The 19,065-nt window shown below is 42.7% G+C and overlaps 1 protein-coding gene across 4 annotated transcripts in view; it reads left to right on the top strand.

The window, feature by feature from the left end:
- Mcm9 (minichromosome maintenance 9 homologous recombination repair factor) overlaps positions 1-19,065 on the top strand; it is a 102,919-nt gene that overhangs the window by 35,773 nt on the left and 48,081 nt on the right. Inside the window, exon 1 of one of the 4 annotated variants that reach the window (XM_063279470.1) lies at positions 28-158. The exons of the other annotated variants lie outside the window; for them this stretch is intronic. Within the exon in view, the coding sequence (XP_063135540.1) occupies positions 74-158 (85 nt within the window). The 5' untranslated portion in view covers positions 28-73. Of the gene's footprint in view, positions 1-27; positions 159-19,065 lie in introns of those variants that run through there. 4 annotated transcript variants of the gene reach the window in all.

The following is a 19,065-nucleotide window of genomic DNA, read 5'->3' as shown; positions in this document are numbered from 1 at the left end:
CAGCGTTGCCCGCGATTGGCTGCCCCCGAGCTCTGACCCTCCTCCTCCAGCGAGGGCCGCGGCGGCGAGCAAGATGGGCTCCCGCTCGCGGAACGGACGGGAAACTTTCACTGCGGCTCCACCTGCTGGTGCGGACCAGGACAAAGGCGCAGAACAAAGTGAGTGGAATAGGGGCTGGGAGGCCCGCGCGGAGGCCGCCGCCGGCGGGGGGAGGAGGCGGCGCAGGCCCCGCCCCCTCCCGCCGGGCCCGCGCCGCACGTCGGGCGTGGCCGCGGCGGGACGGAGGGGCGGAGCCCGCGAGGGGGCGGGGCCTGCGGCCGTGGCGGGAGGGCGCGATCTGGCCCCGCGTGTTCGCAGCGTGGGCCTTGGGGTTCTCCGGGTTTCTCCCCGCCTTGAACACTTCCCCATAGGTGCGGGCAGTTTAGCGGGCTCTGCTGGATTTAGCGGATAAGATGCTCTTTGCCGCACTCCTCAGGCCCAGCTGTCTGCTTTTCGTTATGGTAGAGAACAGGGAGAAGGGCTGGTTGCAGTGGGAATAAATTGGATTTTATAGCCCATGTCAGCTCGAAAGGAGCAGGCCATTTTGGAATTCAAGTTCTTGGGCACGATAGTGCGGTGAAATAGATACAAAACGAGGGCGGGTGATTTTCACACACACACACACACACACACACACACACACACACACACACACACGGAGGCAGACCGGAAAAAAATAAATATGCGATCTTCGGCTGTACGTTAGATTTGTTCCCATTTCAGATCTGAATAGATGTAGAACTAAAATGGGGAAAACGTGATCGGTTACAGCGAGGTTTCCGTCGTTTTCGGGATGGGGTGGGGGAGGGGCAGAGAAAGAAGTTAAAAGTCGAAAAAATGGAAGTGTCAGAAGACCTAAGGACAACAAATGTATTAGTGGAATATAAGGAGAAAACCCAGATAATATGACATTTGCTCTTCAAGAGATTTATAACAAACACCCATAAATTAAAAATTGCAGCACCACAAATTCTGAGGAGCCCTTCCATGCCTTTGATGCCTGTGATGCCTGTGAAACCATTTCAGGGCTGACGTGAGGAAATGTTGCTTGTTTATGGTACTTAGCCACTCTGGGCAGGGGAGGAAATGGAAACTTAACACCTTTGTGAATGTGAACTGATTCTTCTTACTGTGGAAGTGTTACTCATAAACTATTGGGTTCTTTTCTTTTTCCTTATAAATGAAACACCTACACTATTAAATAAAATTATTTCTTAATATTAATCTGCAAGTGAAGTTTTCTGCTAGTTTGTAGAATTTTGCTTAGTCATTCTTTGGACAAGTTCAGACTCCGGTGGATTGCTATTGATATGTTCTTGTCCAAAGGTCTTTTAAAGTTATTATGGAACATGCTTATCCATGTTTTAAGGAAAGTAAAGTGGGGAGAGAACCATTTTTATTGTCAGTAGACAATCAGTGTCTACCAGTTCAGGCACCATTGTTTCTGTGCATCAGAGCCAAAGTCACACTGTGGTGGTAGACAAGATGACCATGGCTGGTAAATAGTACACACAACTCTTACTAATCCTAGTTTAACGTGATATTAGCCAAGATTAAAAAAAAAAACCTACTATGTGCTGTAAGACACGCTGAATATGTAAGACAAAGTGTCCATTTGAAGATTTAAAAAAAGCATGGATCCAGTGAGGTTGTAATATGCAGGCGCTCTTGAGATTACAGTTGACGAATGAAAATGCTCTTACGTGCGCCTTACATGCATCTTGCTGCTTAACCAGAGCTGTGTTATGAGTTATTTAAGACTCATTTCTGGTGGATGTACATGCCCACACACACACACACACACACACACACACACACACACACACATGTATGTATGTATGTATGTATGTATGTATGTATCAGGGAGTAAGAATACTAGGTTATCACTAATTTAGTTCATTTTCTTTCAAGTTTGTTCTTTTGTTGTTACTGTTTTTGTTTATTTTTTTTTAATCTTTTGTTGTTTGTTTAAAGTGTCATATAGAACAGCGTTTCGAGGAGAGATCTTCCTTTTCTTCCAATAACTATTTCCAGGACTCTCATCTTGCCCCTCTGTTTTATTACTGCTCATCAGAAATTTTTAAGAGAAAACCGTCTCCAATAGTTGCTTCACCCTGAACAGTATTTTTAGAACCCTGTCCCTCCTCCCCCAAATCCCTTAGAATCACTGTACCGTGTTTCGAATGTCTAGATGACACCCCAACAGAAAACCGTATTCTAACTGATGAGGACTAGAGACCCCAGATCACTACTTTCTACTTTTGGGGCTGCCTGAAAGATTTGTTAGCTTTTAAAAATGAAAATCATGAACGAACCGCCTACGGCTGCTGTTACAGGCTAATTTGTGTTTCCCTCACATTCATATACGGAAGCTATCGTCTGGTATCTCAGAATGCTACAGATACTAATACTAACATCTAACACTAATGTCTCAGAATATGACGCTGGTCATAAATAGGTCTCGTCAATAGAGGACTGAGTTACAGGAGGCTGTTGAGGGTAGCAATCAGGACACACCCTACTTCAGTCTGGTATCTTTATTTAAACAAAAAAACTACATGAGGAAACAGCACAGGATACATGCGTAAAGGCATCTCGAGGAAAGGACAAGAAAGCCATTCACAAGCCAAGGGACTGGCCGCTGAAGAAACAAAACAGAACTAGCTATCTTGCAGGGTCTAGCGTCCAGTGTGGTGAGGAAATAAATTTCTTTTCTTTAAACTTGTCTATGAAAGCCCTGAAAAACAGACAAACTACAATACAGATTTTTCTCATAGCAAATTAAGGTTGTTTGAGTATTTAAGCATGTTTTATCCTAATACTCCTGAGTTATCACGTGTCTTATGAGCCATGAGTACAATGTGGAGGATGCTCTGAAGATGCGGATGCTGTACATAACCGTTCTCCAGTGGAAGAATCTATTGACCATCATGTAAGTTAGTGATATTTGAATAGGCGAGCAGTGTGTTCCCATGGATCCAAAGATCCTCTGCAGAAGGCTTCAGAAGGAAGCATTCACTCAAATTGAGGATACACAGAGATCAATGAAAGCAAGTTCAGTTCAGTAGGACTTAAATGTGCTGGATGGAATTTTCTTGGAGCTGGGAGTGAAATGGCGTCTCAGTCTTGCTGAGACAAACGGTGAAGTAGAAATGGTGGAGTAGCTTTTAAATAGTGCGTTGTCAGGATGAGGGAGCCCAGGCATGGAGGTCAGAGGATGGCCTTGTATATAGTGGGCACTCTCCATCCTGTGTGTGTGTTCTGGGGGTGGAGCCCAAGCTGGCTGGTAGATGGAGAGCCTTTTCCTGCCAAGCCGTCCCCAGAACCCCAACCTTGGCTCTCCTTTTAATTTACACAGTTACTGTGCTGTCTTGGAAGGTCATTTGTGTTATTACTCCCATCTTCAAAACAAAACTCAGCATAAGTGTCTCTTTTTGGTTGCTGGCTTGTTCTTGTTGTTTTACAGTGCTAGGAATTGAACCCAGGTTCTCACACATGGTAAGCAAGTTACATCCCAAACCAGGCACACTGAACTGTGCTCTTTATTAGCATAAAGTCCCACACTTGGAGACATGTTTTAAACATTATTTTCCATGTAAAACTGTCAAATGTACAGATCTGCTGGAGTGATTTTCCAGATAATTCTAACTGAAATTTCGTTGATTTTAATTTATTGCATATATACAGAAAGCATTTATTATGTTAGATTTCTGTGCTGGGTGTTAACATAAAGGTAAAATAGATAAAGTATATAGACAGCTTATGGTCCAGTAACCAAGGTAGCTTATGTGATCAAAAGTACAGCTAAAAGACTACTTTTAACCAGTGACATTAAAATGAGCAAAAGAATTTTTTTCTTTTTTTTTGCTCTTTGTAAAGAACGTTTAAATAGCAGGCATTTTGAGCAACCCAGTACACTAGAATGGTAGGGAGTATAAGGCATCACCATCCAGGATAGTTACTGAGGGCTGGTACTTAGGAACTGGCTACATTCACTGTTGTCATAGTTACAACTCTGTCTTCAACATAGCAGGTAGAATATAAAATATTCCTTATATATAGAAAAATAGAAACAGATTTCCTTGGGGAGGTAAACATAGGCTGGCTAGCACTGTGTTAATGACTTCGTTAATGAATCCCTGAAGAGCAAAATTGTGAATGTGGATGGCCAGGGCAGGTGCTAGAGATGGGACTTCATCCAGCCAGGGCCAAACCAGCATCTCCCCATGGAGATCTGTCCGACAGACAGCCCTGAAAGTGGGGAGGATAAAAGCACAAATCCTACTCTGAATCCTTATGTATTTTAGAATCAATGCCAAATTAAGAAGCCCATTCCATTTTTTCATGGGATTCACTTAAAGGTAATTACAATTTTTAAGTGTGTATGTGTGTAAATAAAATACGGCATGTGTATGGTAGGTAAGAGAACGACCAGAAAGGGCTCTCCCTGTTCAGCCGGGATCTGGGGCTCACTTTTAGGTGATCAGACTTGCATGGCCAGCCTTTGCCCAGTGAGCGAGCTGGCCAGGCCTTTACATTTCATAAGGTGTCTGAGTGTGAAATACAGAGTGCCTTTTCCCCATTGTGAGCTCCGTAGCACTAATCAGTGTTTTACAGTTTTGATGTGCACTGCTATCTGCCAGTCCATTACAGATCTGTTAAAGATGCCTGCTATGTATGATACCTTTGTGTAGCTGAACCACTGCGGAATGCCCATTAGACAGCAACAAATGAAACATTCTGCTTGTGAACCTGGCATCATTATGTGAAGGTTGAAATGTGTCTTATTGTTATTAAAGTGTTTTAACCAGTACAGTAATGCAAATGTGTAAAAGTTATTGTTTCCTATTTCTAATTTCTTAACATTCCTCCTCCATCCTCTTTTAAAGCAGGTCCTTCTGCCCTCCTGAGCGCCGTCTTCCTTGCAGCAATGTCTTCTTTTGCTTTTGTATTTCTTTGCCTCTCCCATTCATCAGAGGTTTTCCTCTTTACCAGATCCGAGGAGGTGGGTTGGGGGGGGGGGTGATGAATAGAGGACTCAGATCTTTAAAATATCTCTAGGCTAGACCACTGCCTGTACAAAGTCATTGCTAAACAAAGCAGCTTTTTCTAGTTGGTTGCTATAGAGACAAATGACACTAAATGGAGTCAGATTGGGCAGAGTCTAAGCAAGTAGGCTTTGTAAGGCTGGGGCCTTTTAGAGACAGAAACTAGGAAGGATATGGAGGGGACCAGTTTCATAAATGAACTGACAGGTAATTAATTGGTAGATGTTGTCCAGGCATCCTTACGTACAGTTAAATACAGCTTAACTCAGCGCATTCTCTCATTTAAGGTGTCTAACCTAATAGCTTTCTAAGGCTATTGAGGCTCATGCAATCATCACCGCAGCTTCAGAGTATTTCCATCCTCTCACGAAGGTACTTTCAGACCTGCCATGGCGGTTACACCTGTAATCCCTCACCAGAAGACTGAGGCAGGAAGGAATGTAGTACGAGCCTGATCTACACCAGAGGATCCAGGCTGACCAGAGCTACGTGTAAACTCTGCCTTGTAAAGAAATGTGTATTTACACATGTGTACACTACATGTGTGTGTTTATGTGTGTGTGTATACATAAATATATTTCCTAGTCTTTCCCTACCTCTCCCAGTTTTGCATTTGTAGAATTGTCTTTTCTGACCAGCATCTTCCAAACATGTCTTTGATCTTTTCATCCATGGTATACCATTTATTCACATTTAATTAGTTTTTGTTACCCAGTAACTTTGTACTTTATGGGCTACCTCATTTTCCTTCCCGTCAGCTGATGACATTTGCGTGCTTCCCACTCTCGTCCATCACGTACACTATTGCTAGGAACATTGGCGTGCGGAGTTTTTGCATGTGGCTGCTTTCATTTCTCTGCCTCTGTGCTTCGGGATGAACCTGGTTACAAATGGTAGGTGGCTCCTCAAAGGGATTGCACCAGATTGCACCGTTTACCATTTCTGTTAGGCACAAGTGTCCCAGGTTGTCATTACATCTACACTTGCTGTAGCGTGTTCTTGAGGGGTCTGGAAGCAGGGCTCAGCAGTTGAGTTCTAGCTGCTCCTCCTGAGGACCTAAGTTCAGTTCCCAGCCCTCTAGAATCCCAGTGCCAGGTAGTCCAACAAGAACCTCCCCAGGCCTCCATGGACATCAGGCTCATCTGTGTTGTGCAGGCGTATGCGCATGTGGAACACTAATAAAACAATCGGAAGTTTAAAATATGGTTTTGATTGTAGCCATGGTGATCTATAGAGTGTATTTCATTGGAATTTTGCTTTGCATTTCCTCAGTAGCTGAAACTGTTGTTATGTTTCATTTATAGGTTGGACATTTCTATACCTTCTGAGGAGGCTATTTTCAGATCTTTTCCCATTTTCAGTTAGGAGGTGTGCTCTTAACATAATTGAAGTCAAGCCTTTTCAATACATGGATTTAAATATTTTCAGTGGGTTGGTATTTTTGGTGGTGTCTTTTCCAGAATAAACTCTGTGTGTGTGTGTGTGTGTGTGTGTGTGTGTGTGTGTGTGCGTGCGTGCGTGCGCGCGCGCGCGTGCGTGCGTGCATATGCACTGTTTTATCTATTTTGGTTCTTTTTGGCATGTGCTTGTAATTTCTCAAAACCATTACCATTCCAAGGTCAAAGATTTACAGTGGTTTTCTTTTTTTTTCCCTATTTGTTGTTAGAAAGTGTTGACTGACTTAGGACACCCTAAGACCAAGTTCTCAGCACAAGAATTTATTTGCCCCAGAGGTACAAAGGGTAGGGAGATAAGATAAAATGGCAGGACAGAGAGGACAAAGCAGAAAAGGAACAGGGGAGAGGCAGGAAGGTATATATGCCCTGAGGGACTTCCTCTGGATAGAGAAATGATGGAAATGGTGATTTATGATGGGGAAATCAATCCCCTGTTAAGATGCGGTGTTTATTTTTAATTAGGCAGGTTAATTGGATGAACCAAAGGGGCTTTTGATTGCTGGACTTCAATATTTTAATAGCTGGGCCTTGGTAGTCTGTCTTAGGAATAGGAATTGGCCAAATAAGGTCAGATAGGCCTTGGTGGCCAGCTTTAGGAATGTAACAGTTTTTAGCAAGGCAGAGGGAATGGGGAGAAGGGCAAGGCTGTTGGGGTCATGTTTGCCAAGCTCAGGCTGGCCAGAGCCCCTTCACATGTCATACAGTTTTAGCACTGTACAATTTTGTCTTTGATTTCACTTTGAATTATTTTTGTATACTGTGTGAAACATGAAATCCAAAATCAATTTTTGCAAGAGGGTATCCAATATTCAGGAATGTCTGTTAAAAACATTTCCCTAGTCAATTGGCTGAGCTATTTTTTCTTTTGTATTTTCCTTTTTGTCTATGTGAGTATGTGCTATGTGTGTGCACGTGGAGGGCAGAAGAGGATTCCAGATCCTCTGCACCTGGAATTACAGGCGGTTGTCAGACACTTGATGTTGGTGATGGGAACCAAACTCAGATCGTCTGGAAAACATAGAAGTCTCTCTCTAGCCTCATTAGTTTAGAATTTTTATAAAAAAACAAATTTGCTGTAAATGTTTGGGTTTCTTTCTGGACAGTTCTACCACTGACCTGTTCTCACCCAAGCAAATGTTGATCTTCCAATTTGTTCTCTATTTTTCAAGATTAACTATTTGGGATCCTTAAGTTTCCCTGTGGATTTTTTAGAATATTTTATCAGAAGCCACTTTAGATATAGATAAAGATGGAATTGAACATACTTTTTAGTACTTTAAAATTTTTTAAATTATGCCTGCTTATCTACGTGTTTTTTATGCGTGTGGGAAGAGACAACCACAGAGGCCAGAGGTGTCAGCTAGAGCTGAACTTAGAGGCCGTTGTAAGCTGCCTGATGAGGTTGCTAGGAGGTAAACTTGTTTTGTTTTTTTTATTTATTTATTTATTTATTTATTTATTTATTTATTTATTTATTTATTTATTGGAGCTGGGGACCAAACCCAGGGCCTTGGGCTTGCTAGGCAAGCGCTCTACCACTGAGCTAAATCCCCAACCCCTAAACTTGTTTTAAAAAGTTCTCTTAACAGCCCCACTTTTGAGGAGTATTACATTGTCACAATGCTGTCTTCTAGTCAGCAAACCAGGGACTTGATTTATCCTGTCACTTCTAATTTTTTTCAACAGTACTTTGTAGCTGCTTTTAACTTTATGGACTGACTTAAGTTCTACCCTGTCCTGTTGGATTCATTCCTGCTTTGGAGGCTGTAGTAAATGGAAGCATTTCCTTAATTTGAATGATATAAGAATATCTAGTCTTTATCTTTTTTAATTAATTTAAAATGTTTTATATAACATATTTAGATCATATTTTTTCATCTCTCCCAACTCCTTCTAGAGCTCTGGGGCAAGTGGAAACGTGTTACCAGTCAGAAAAGGTCGAGCAGATTAAGAAACCCCAGCAGTTCTCATATTGAGAACGGTTGGCGCTTGAATCTGCCACAGACCTGGTTCCTGTCCTGGAGCACATGACCACAGCACCTCACTGCTGGTCACTTAGCAGGTAGCCCAGAGTTCTACATACTAATGAGGTATCAAAATGGCACCTGAGGGCGTGGCCATTAAGCTTCCCTTCCCAGACATTCCTTCCTGCAAATATTTAATCTCTGGTCCTGAATAAGTTTTATGCATCCATTTTTCACAATGAATTAGCAGTTTGGACAAGCAAAGACAGTCTCTCTCATCAAGAACTACCATGGGGGTGTAGAGGTGGGGCTTTGTTACCCATCCGTGATGCCTAAGTCTCCTGCTGAAGGCCTCCAGGCTCTCACCCTGAGCTAAGCCAGACACCGCCTTCCCCTTTGCCTGCCCTGGGCTCTTCACCAGCCCATGACCCCCTTCCAAGGCGTTGGCCTTGCAGTTCCAATGGTATCTGGGTGTCAGGGAGTTTGGGAACCACAGCCTAATCCCAGCCTGTGCCGTTTCTCACAGGTTGGGGCCCCCACTAAGGCTGTGTTCCGTCTCCCCTGAACTGTGTTCAGCGAGCCAGACAACCCAATGGCCGCCAGGATGGGATGCAGCCTGGTGCCCCTGCTTTCCTCTGCCCAAGCAGTGTTCACACATGCAGGCTACATAGATCCTCACCACCTCCCTACCCACACAACCTCATTGCCTCTCTCCATCAAAATCAAAACAAACAAACCCAATGAAACAAAGCAAAAAGACCAAAATGAAACAAAGAATGTACTGAAAACATGGACTACAGTTTGTGTTGGTGATCTACTCCTGGGCACAGGGTCTGCCCTGGAGTGTGGCAGATACACCCAGTGACACTCCATGAGAGAAAGCTGACAAATAGCTTTCTAGGTCAGGAATTAGACTTTGAATCCACTTCCCCTTCTCAAGGCTAGCATTTTGTCTGGTTTAAACCTTGTATGTGCTGTCACAGTCACTGTGGCTTTATATATGTCTCCCTCTTTTTGCTTTGTTCATTCATTCAAGGACTGTTTTCCCTGAAGACGTCCACCACCTCTGTCTCCTTCATGCTGTCTGCTCATTTCCACAGTTAGGCTGCTGCTTTGCTTTAATGATGGTGTCCTTTGCTGTACAGATGCATTTTAGTTTTACAAGGCCACACACAGCAGTGCCTGTGCTATTGGTGACCTGTTTTCCTACCAGTGAGTTTAAACCTATTCCCCATTTTCTCTTCCGTCAGATTCAAGTGGCTGGTCTTATGCTGAGGTCCTTGGTCCATTTGTACTTGGATTTTGAGCATGTGATAGATACAGACCTGTGTACATTCTTCTACATGCAAGCTGTTCAGTTTGACCAGCACTGATGATGAAAATACTGTCTTTTCTGCAGTGTATATTTTTGGCTCCTTTGTAAGAATCAGGTGTGAAATAATGTCTGGATTTTCAATTGATCAACGTGTTTATTTTAATGCCAATACCATGCTGTGTTTAATACCATCACTGTGTACAACTGGAAATCTTGTCGAGGGACACCTCCAGCAGTCTTTTTCTTATTCAGGATTCTTTTAGCTATCTTGTTTTTGTGTGTGATTTCCATATGAAGTTGAATATTATGTTCCAATTTCTCTGAAGAGTTGTGTTGGAGTTTTGATGAGGATTGGACTGAGTCTGTAAATTGCTTTTGGTAGAATGGCTGTTTTCACTATTACTCTTACTGATCTATGAGATGGGAGATCTTTCTATCTTCTGATATCTTCTTCAATTTCTTTCTCCAAAGACTTGAAACTTTTACTCATCCAATCCTTTCACTTGCTTGGTTAGAGTTGCTTGAACATATTTTATATTATTTGAGGCGATTTTGAAAGGTGCTATTCCCTTGATTTCTTGCTCAGTTTTGCTTTTCATTTTTATACTAACTGGTTACTGATTTGTGCGTGTCAATTTCGTATCAGCTACTTTGATGAAAGTGTGTATCAGCTGCAGGATTTTCCCAGTGGTGATTTGTTGGGGGGCGGGGTGTCTCATTGAATTCTTCGTTTCCAGTTTGTATCCCCTTGATTTCCTTCAGTTGTCTTATTACTCTAGCTAAAACTTCAAATGCTATATTGAGTAGGTATGGAGAGAGTAGGCAACTGTGTATTGTCCCTGACTTAGTGGGATCCCTTTGAGTTCCTCTCTACTTACTTCGATGTTGGCTATGGGCTTGCTGCAGGTTTCCCTTGTTGTGTTGGGAATGTCCCTTGTATCTCTAGTCTCTCTAGGACTTCTGTCATGATGGGGTGTTGGGTTTCATCACAGGCCTTTTCTGCATCTAATGAGATGATCATGCAGGTTTTTTCTTTCAGTTTGTTGGTATCTTTTTGTTCTAGACCTTTCAGATGTGCTGTTGTGCGTATGAAATGTCACAGGTTTTGTGTTGCTTTGTTTTTAATGTAGGTCCTTAGCGCTATGTTTTAATGTAGGTCCTTAGCGCTATGAACTCCCTTCGTAGCACAGCCTTCATCATGTCCTATAAATCTGGGTATGTCGCGTAACTATTTTCATTCAATCTTAGAAAGTCTTTCATTTCTCTATTTCTGTCTTAACCCATTTTTCGTTCAGGAGAGAGTTGCTCAGTTTCCACGAGTTCATAGGCTTACTGTTGTTCCTGTCTGATAGGATGCAAAGGGTTTTTTCCATTTTCTTTTATCTTTTGAGACTTGCTTCGTGTCCGAGGATGTGGTCAGTTTTGAAGCCAGTTCCATGAGGTGCAGAGAGGAAGGTATATTCTTTTATGTTTAAGTGAAATGTTCTGTAAATAGGCTAGGTCCATTTGGTTTGTAACATCTATTGGCTCCAGCATGTCTCTGGTCACTTTCTGTCTAGATGTCGTGTTCATTGGTGAGAGAGGGGTGGTGACATTTCCCACTCTCAGTGTGTAAAGGTCAGTATGTGATTTAAGCTGTAGTCATGTTTTGTTTACAAATTTGGGTGCCATTGTGTTTGGGGCATAGATGTTAAGAATTGAAATGTCGGGGTTGGGGATTTAGCTCAGTGGTAGAGTGCTTGCTAGGCAAGCGCAAGGCCCTGGGTTCGGTCTGTGACTTTTTTGGGGGGATTGAGACCATTGATATTGAGAGATATTATTGACCAGTAATTGTTGGCCAGTGCTCCTAACCACTGAGCCATCTCTCCATCCCACTATCTTAATGTTAATGAAAATCAACTTACCATTTTTCTTTCCATGTCATATTTATGAAAGCTTTACAGTCACATATTTCTCTTTTATTTTTAGAGGGGTATTAGGAATTCAACAGGATTGAAGGAAAAATGCAGTACCAGTCTATTTCCGGGCACCTACCTATGCACGTATATTCTTCCCGTCAGCCCCCCTGTTCTAACCCACATGCACACCTTTATCGTCTAAACCCATACTTGTTGCTGCAGTTCACTCTTGTTTATGTCGTGAGGTTTTAACAATCGCGTAGGTTTCTTCCACAGAACAGCTTTTCTCCCCACCTCCTCTGTCCTCTGCCTATTTATCCCTCCCACACACTCTCTAACATTTAACCGCTGTTCCTTTCCCTCTCTCCAGAGTTCTTGAGAGTTTGGTAGTCATACAGTTTGTAGTCTTTCTCGGCTTCTTTACCTAGCAGGATGCAGTTAAAGTCCCTCTGTGTCTTTTCATTGCTTGACCCTCAAGCGGCGATGCTATTCTATTTTCTGATACATTATAGTTTACCATCCACCTTCTGAAAAACATTGATTTTTCCAAGTTCCAGCAATTCTAAGTATGTCTTCCATAAGCCACTGTGAGCAGGTTCTCATGAGTGTAGGTTTTCACATCCTTAAGGTAAACACCGGCACCTGACATTGCTGGTGTGCGTGGTAAGAGTGTCTAAGCTGTCACCGCATCGTCTTCCAGTGTCATTGCACCAATTTTCTCCAGTTCCAGTCGCAATGAGTTGCTGCTGTTTTGGCATAACTTGGAGTTGTCACTGCTTTGAATTTCAGTCACTCCAACGGATTATAATGCTATCTCACTGTTAATTGACATTTGGCTAATTATTGCTGAATATCTTATTGTCAGTCTGTCTTTATAGTGAGATAAATATTCAGGTCTGTTACCTGGTTCTTCTCGTTGTGTTATTTTGTGCATATTTCACTGTACAGCCCTGGCTACTCAGGAACTTTTTATGTAGACCACGGGCCTTCAACTCAGAGATCTGCTTGCCTCTGCCTCCCAGGAGCTGAGATTTAAGGTGTGCACCACCACACCAGCCCTATAATTTTAAATCTCAAGAGTCACACATTACTGTTTTCTAGTTTCCTAGTTTCATGTTTCATATTTAAGTCTATACATTTTGAGTTAATCTTTGTAAAAGCTGTAAGATCTATACCCAGATACTTAGATTTCTTGTTTTACATGCAGCTGTTCAGTTGTTCCAACCACTTATTGAAAAGACTAGTCTTAGTTTCATTCTATTAACTTTGATACCAAAGAGTAATAAATTATTTATATGGGCTTTCTGTTCTCTTCCTCTGGCCTATACTGAGTTTTCATTGAGTTTCTCTCCTTTCTTTCTATCTCTCTCTCTCTCTCTCTCTCTCTCTCTCTCTCTCTCTCTCTCTCTCCTCTCTCTCCCTCCCTCCCTCCCTCCCTTGCTTGTTTGTTTTCTTAAGACAGGGTCTCTCTTTGTAGGCCTTCTGTCCTGGAACTCTGTATGTCAATGTTCTTAACTTTCCCAACGCTGTGGCCCTTTAATACATTCCTCATATTATCCAACCGTAGATTTATTTCGTTGCTACTTCATAACTGTTATTTTGCTACTGTTAAGAATCATAATATAAATATCTGATAAGCAGGATATCTGACGTGTGACCCCCAAAAGGGGCCGTAGAGCACAGGTTGAGAACCACTGCTCTAAGTAGGCCAACCAGACTGGCTTCTAACTCAAAGAAATCTACCTGTGTCTGCCTCCCCCAACGGGATTAAAGGCTCACACGGTATGTCCTGTTGGTTTGCATTCTTCGCTGGTCTTCACTCTTTCCTTTTCCTGTCTCATGACAATAGCTAGAACTTCCTGTATAGTGTTAAAAGGCAATGGTGGTAAGGGACAGTGTGGGCTTGTTCCTGGTCTTGTCAACCAAAGCTGCAAGCCTCTCACCACTGTCTCGGTGTCATTTGTAGAGCTTTGTTTCTTAAGATGATCTTTATCAAGCTAAGGGATTTCTTCCTATTTCAAGTTTCCTAGGAGTTGTTTTTGTTGTTGTTTGAATGGCTGTTGGATTGAAATTGCTGTTGCTTTATCTATTGATAAAAATCACATAAGCATGTGATTTTTATTTCTTCAGTAAACTGTTGATGTGATTATACATCAACTGATTTTTGAATGTTGAATCATCCTTGCCTATGCGAGATAAATGTCTCTTTGTGATGATATAAAATTATGTTTATTTTGTTTGTTTACATTGACTTTGTGTGCCAGTATTTTGTTGAAAATGTTGGCATCTTTATAGAGATGATGGCCTGTACTTTTCCTGTATGGCTTTGTCTGATTTTTATAGGCAATATGTCTGGCCTTCGCATTAGCTATACAGCACTCTTTCTGCCTTCGTCTTTTGGGAAAGATTGTAGAGGATTCACACAGTTGCTTCTTTAAGTGTTTAGTCAGATGCACCACTTGATCCTAGAGGTTCCTGTTTGGGAATGTTGTTAATTTGTAATAAAATTGTTAGTAGGTATTGATCATGCAGACTGACTCTATTCTTTAACATTATGGTGGATTGAATCGTTAAAGGAATTGGTTCATTTCATTCAAGTTATCAAATCTGTGGGTACAGAATTGCCCATAATCCCTCCACATTGTTCTTTCATGTCCATATGATCCTTCCCCCTCTTCCTTTCCTTCTTATTCTGCTTAGAGGTTTAACAATTTCATTGATTTTTTTTTCTCCCTAAGATTCAGCTTCTGGTTTTGATTTTTTTCTTTTGATTTTATGTTCCCAATTTCACTAATTTTTATCCTGGTTTATATTTATGCTTACGTTGGATATGGTGTAGCTCACCGTTTGGCTTTCTAACGTGGACGCTTAGATTATTTTTTCTCCTAACCATGTCAGTCAACTCTTAGTATTGCTTGTGCTATCCTGTAGGTGTTTATAAGTTGTGCTGTCATTTCCACTTAGTTTGAATGTTTTTTAATTTCTCTGGAGATTCTTGTCATTGAACCATGCAGTTTAGAATATGCTTGCTTTTACAGTAGCTCAGTATTCCTTAATGGACACTGCTTATGGTTACGTTCTCTGTTTCTTAGATTGTGTTTCTCTGCTTCTCTCTTTGTTTAGTGGTGTTAAGGCCCTTGTGTATTAGTCATGCAATTGTTCCAACTCCCGCTGGATAATCTCAATGGCTCTGCCAAATAGGACTCTGAGCCTGATGATTGTTGAGTCCCTTCAGATCGTGGTTCTGTGGTTCTGTCCCTTCCAATTGTGGTTCTGCCTGGTGTCATGCCTTAGAGTTTTTTTTATAAATGTTAACGCAAAAAAGGAAAGGCCCTTTGTCCTGTGGAGGTGAGCCATGGCGTAGCTGGAACATTCTGGCCATTTCCTGAGCAGTGTCTCTTGCCTCTGTCTTTTTCAAATGCTCAGTTTGGGGTCTTACTTTTCTTTTCCTATTTTCACACTCTTGGGTGCTATGGGATTAGGGAGGGAGGCTGGAATCACATATTTTCCCTCCCAGGTAGGTTGTTAGGGTAAAATAGTTTTTCCTGAGCATAGGCCTTGTTAAGAACAATCTTGTATATTTTAAATGGTCCTCTTTTCTCTGCCTGCTGGCAGCAGAACGTCTTCACTGTGAGGTTATATCATCTAGAGGTAAAGCTTTACTGAGGTGTGGCGGTCCCCTGTGACTTGTGCCCCAGCTTGTCACTTCATGACTCCAGCAAACACCAACCACTTTTCTATTGCTTTGCTGGCTTTCATTTCCTTTGTCTAGGTATCTTCATTCCCTTTGTCTAGGTATCTGTATCTTTTTTTTTTAAACAAAGATTCAGCCAAGTAAGTTGTGATTCTCAGCATCCACTTGATGGCTTCCAGCTTTAGCCAGTGTTTGTCCCATTTCTTTGATTGATTAAAAATTTTTTTAATTCACTCATTCTTATACTCATTGGATGAAATAGTGACTTCTCCTTATATGGCATTGGAAAACAAAAGAACTTCCCGGTTCTTGTGATTTTACCTATTATTTTTATAGCTTTATATTTTATTTTTGTCTCTAACAGTTTTGAATTTTTATACCTCATGAGGCATATGAGTTAAGGTAAACGTTGCATAATGACACTAATACATATACTATAAATTGCTTATAATATTTCTTTTTCTTAGTTCATTTAAGGTATGTATAGTTATGTCTTCTTCATTCTTGATACTTGCAATTTATGACTTTATTTTTTCCCCACCTTGGTGAAACTGGCCAAAAATGCATTCGTTTTATTAGTAATAGCCATTGTGAGTACTTACCATGTGTCATGTTCCTTTTAAAGACCTCTCTTTTTTTCATTTATGAATTTAAACTCACTATTTTCTATTGTTACTCCATTTTATAGATAAATAAATGGAGGTAGATGTATATATTAGCAGACGTGCCTACAGTTTAGTAGTCAGAGTGACAGACAGAGGACTCAGATCAAGTTTAGATGACTCAGAGCACTTCTCAGTTCCTCTAGCACCTAAACCCCGGTGCTTGTGCACTGCCCAGTCGTGGGCTCTGATGCTGTCCCCGTCTCTAGTTGACCTGCAGCAGTCTCACCTCTGGCTCACTGATCACTTGACACCCATCCCATGCACCCGTGACACTTAGGTAAGGGTGTGAACGTTTCTGTGAGTTCAGGAAGTGACCACTGAACACCCAGTACTCCTCTGGGAAGTGACCACTGAACGCCCAGTACTCCTCTGGGAAGTGACCACTGAATGCCCAGTACTCCTCTGGGAAGTGACCACTGAATGCCCAGTACTCCTCTGGGAAGTGACCACTGAACGCCCAGTACTCCTCTAGGAAGTGACCACTGAATACCCAGTACTCCTCTGGGAAGTGACCACTGAACACCCAGTACTCCTCTGGGAAGTGACCACTGAATGCCCAGTACTCCTCTGGGAAGTGACCACTGAATACCCAGTACTCCTCTGGGAAGTGACCACTGAACACCCAGTACTCCTCTGGGAAGTGACCACTGAATGCCCAGTACTCCTCTGGGAAGTGACCACTAAATACCCAGTACTCCTCTGGGAAGTGACCACTGAATGCCCAGTACTCCTCTGGGAAGTGACCACTGAATACCCAGTACTCCTCTGGGAAGTGACCACTGAACACCCAGTACTCCTCTGGGAAGTGACCACTGAATGCCCAGTACTCCTCTGGGAAGTGACCACTGAATACCCAGTACTCCTCTGGGAAGTGACCACTAAATGCCCAGTACTCCTCTGGGAAGTGACCACTGAATGCCCAGTACTCCTCTGGGAAGTGACCACTGAATGCCCAGTACTCCTCTAGGAAGTGACCACTGAATGCCCAGTACTCCTCTGGGAAGTGACCACTGAACACCCAGTACTCCTCTGGGAAGTGACCACTGAACACCCAGTACTCCTCTGGGAAGTGACCACTAAATACCCAGTACTCCTCTGGGAAGTGACCACTGAATGCCCAGTACTCCTCTGGGAAGTGACCACTGAATACCCAGTACTCCTCTGGGAAGTGACCACTGAACACCCAGTACTCCTCTGGGAAGTGACCACTGAATGCCCAGTACTCCTCTGGGAAGTGACCACTAAATACCCAGTACTCCTCTGGGAAGTGACCACTGAATGCCCAGTACTCCTCTGGGAAGTGACCACTGAATACCCAGTACTCCTCTGGGAAGTGACCACTGAACACCCAGTACTCCTCTGGGAAGTGACCACTGAATGCCCAGTACTCCTCTGGGAAGTGACCACTGAATACCCAGTACTCCTCTGGGAAGTGACCACTAAATGCCCAGTACTCCTCTGGGAAGTGACCACTGAACACCCAGTACTCCTCTGGGAAGTGACCACTGAATGCCCAGTACTCCTCTGGTACTCGCTGAGGTAGAGATAGCCCCAGCCACAGTCTTTAAGGCAATGGCTGGCTCTCTTCATCTGACCCCATTCTCCCATTCTGCAGACTTCTTAGACCCTCCTGGGCCATGGTGCTATTTTCTCACCTTCCCTTCCAGTTGCCTATCTCACAGCACCTCTTGTGACTCCATTCCCAAATCATACCTGTGGATGAGACCCACTACAAGAGCTCAGTTCTTGTTCTCACCTTCTGGCTTCTGAGAAAATCCTGGTCCCAGGCACCCAGACTCTTCAGCTTAGCCGGCTAAGCTGACCCCCATTGAGTTGCAGTGACAGTCCACTGAGCAGCTTGGTCCTGGTTCTGTCCTCTCTGAGTCTGAGGCTGCCCTTGACTACAGGCTGCAGTGACATTACACTTCCCCTCTCTCATCCATGGAAAGGATGCCTCTTAGAAAACCGCCAACCTATATAACCAAAACCCAACCTGAAGGGCCCTAAATTGCCTGTCCAATCAAACTGGGCCTTAATATCCTTAGATAATCAATACAAATGACTGCCTAACAGCATCCTTGATCATAATATTAATTGGGATCTTTACAAATATTGCCAGTGATCTGGGAAATGAAAAGAGATTCCACAGTTCCTGTTTCTCTTTTCTCCAGACCCTGTTTGTCTCTCCCCAACCATCATTCAATATAAATGCCCTGTCTTCTAAGTTACCATAGATGGCTCTGTGAGTTTGTTGTAAAATGGGAGCCAGAAAGCCAGCCTAGCAGGAGGGTGAGAAAGCAAGGAGTAGGCCAGCTGCAGCACTCCTCACTGACTGGGAATTCTCAGCTCCCTCCTAGTGTCCTCGGTCTGTAGTCAGGCAGACTTCACAATTTCCTGTCTCCAAGCCTTCTTTGTTCTCATCTTACTGGATTCAGTTTCATAAGATTTCAGCTGTCTTTCAGGTATAAGTGGCATTAGACTGTTTATGCTGTCCCACTTTAGTTAAAAGCTGGCTCTGGAGTTAGTTAAAAGCTCCTCTAGACCCAAGCATGCTTGTTTAAAGGTTCCGCCCAAATCTCTGTACCATACCAGACAAGCCACCTGACTATGTGACAGAGAAAAGAGAAAAGCAAAACAAAGGGACAGACTATTCCCAACAGGGACTATTGCTACGCATCTCTAGTTTTGAGGCTTTGGTTTAATTTTCCAGGCTTGCTAGGGTATATGATTAAAGCCATGTAAAATCTTTAACAAAGGTGTTAACACATAGAAAATCTTGAAATATGCACTTGTTGCCGTGTTAGCCATTGGACCCCTAACAGGATGGAGGCAGCCACATGGCTGACAGCCATCTTTTCTAGGGTTTGCCATGTGACCTCACTCTAATCCTGATTAAAAACCACATGGCATAAGCCAATCAAGGAAAAAACAGCTCCTCCTAGCTGTGAGGCCCAAACCAGATAATTCTTCCACTATTTTTAATCA

This window comes from Rattus norvegicus, chromosome 20, assembly GCF_036323735.1.
Source record: "Rattus norvegicus strain BN/NHsdMcwi chromosome 20, GRCr8, whole genome shotgun sequence".
Classification (NCBI taxonomy): Eukaryota; Metazoa; Chordata; class Mammalia; order Rodentia; family Muridae; genus Rattus; species Rattus norvegicus.
Note: the sequence above shows the minus strand (reverse complement) of the source record. Positions and strands in the feature narration are given on the sequence as shown.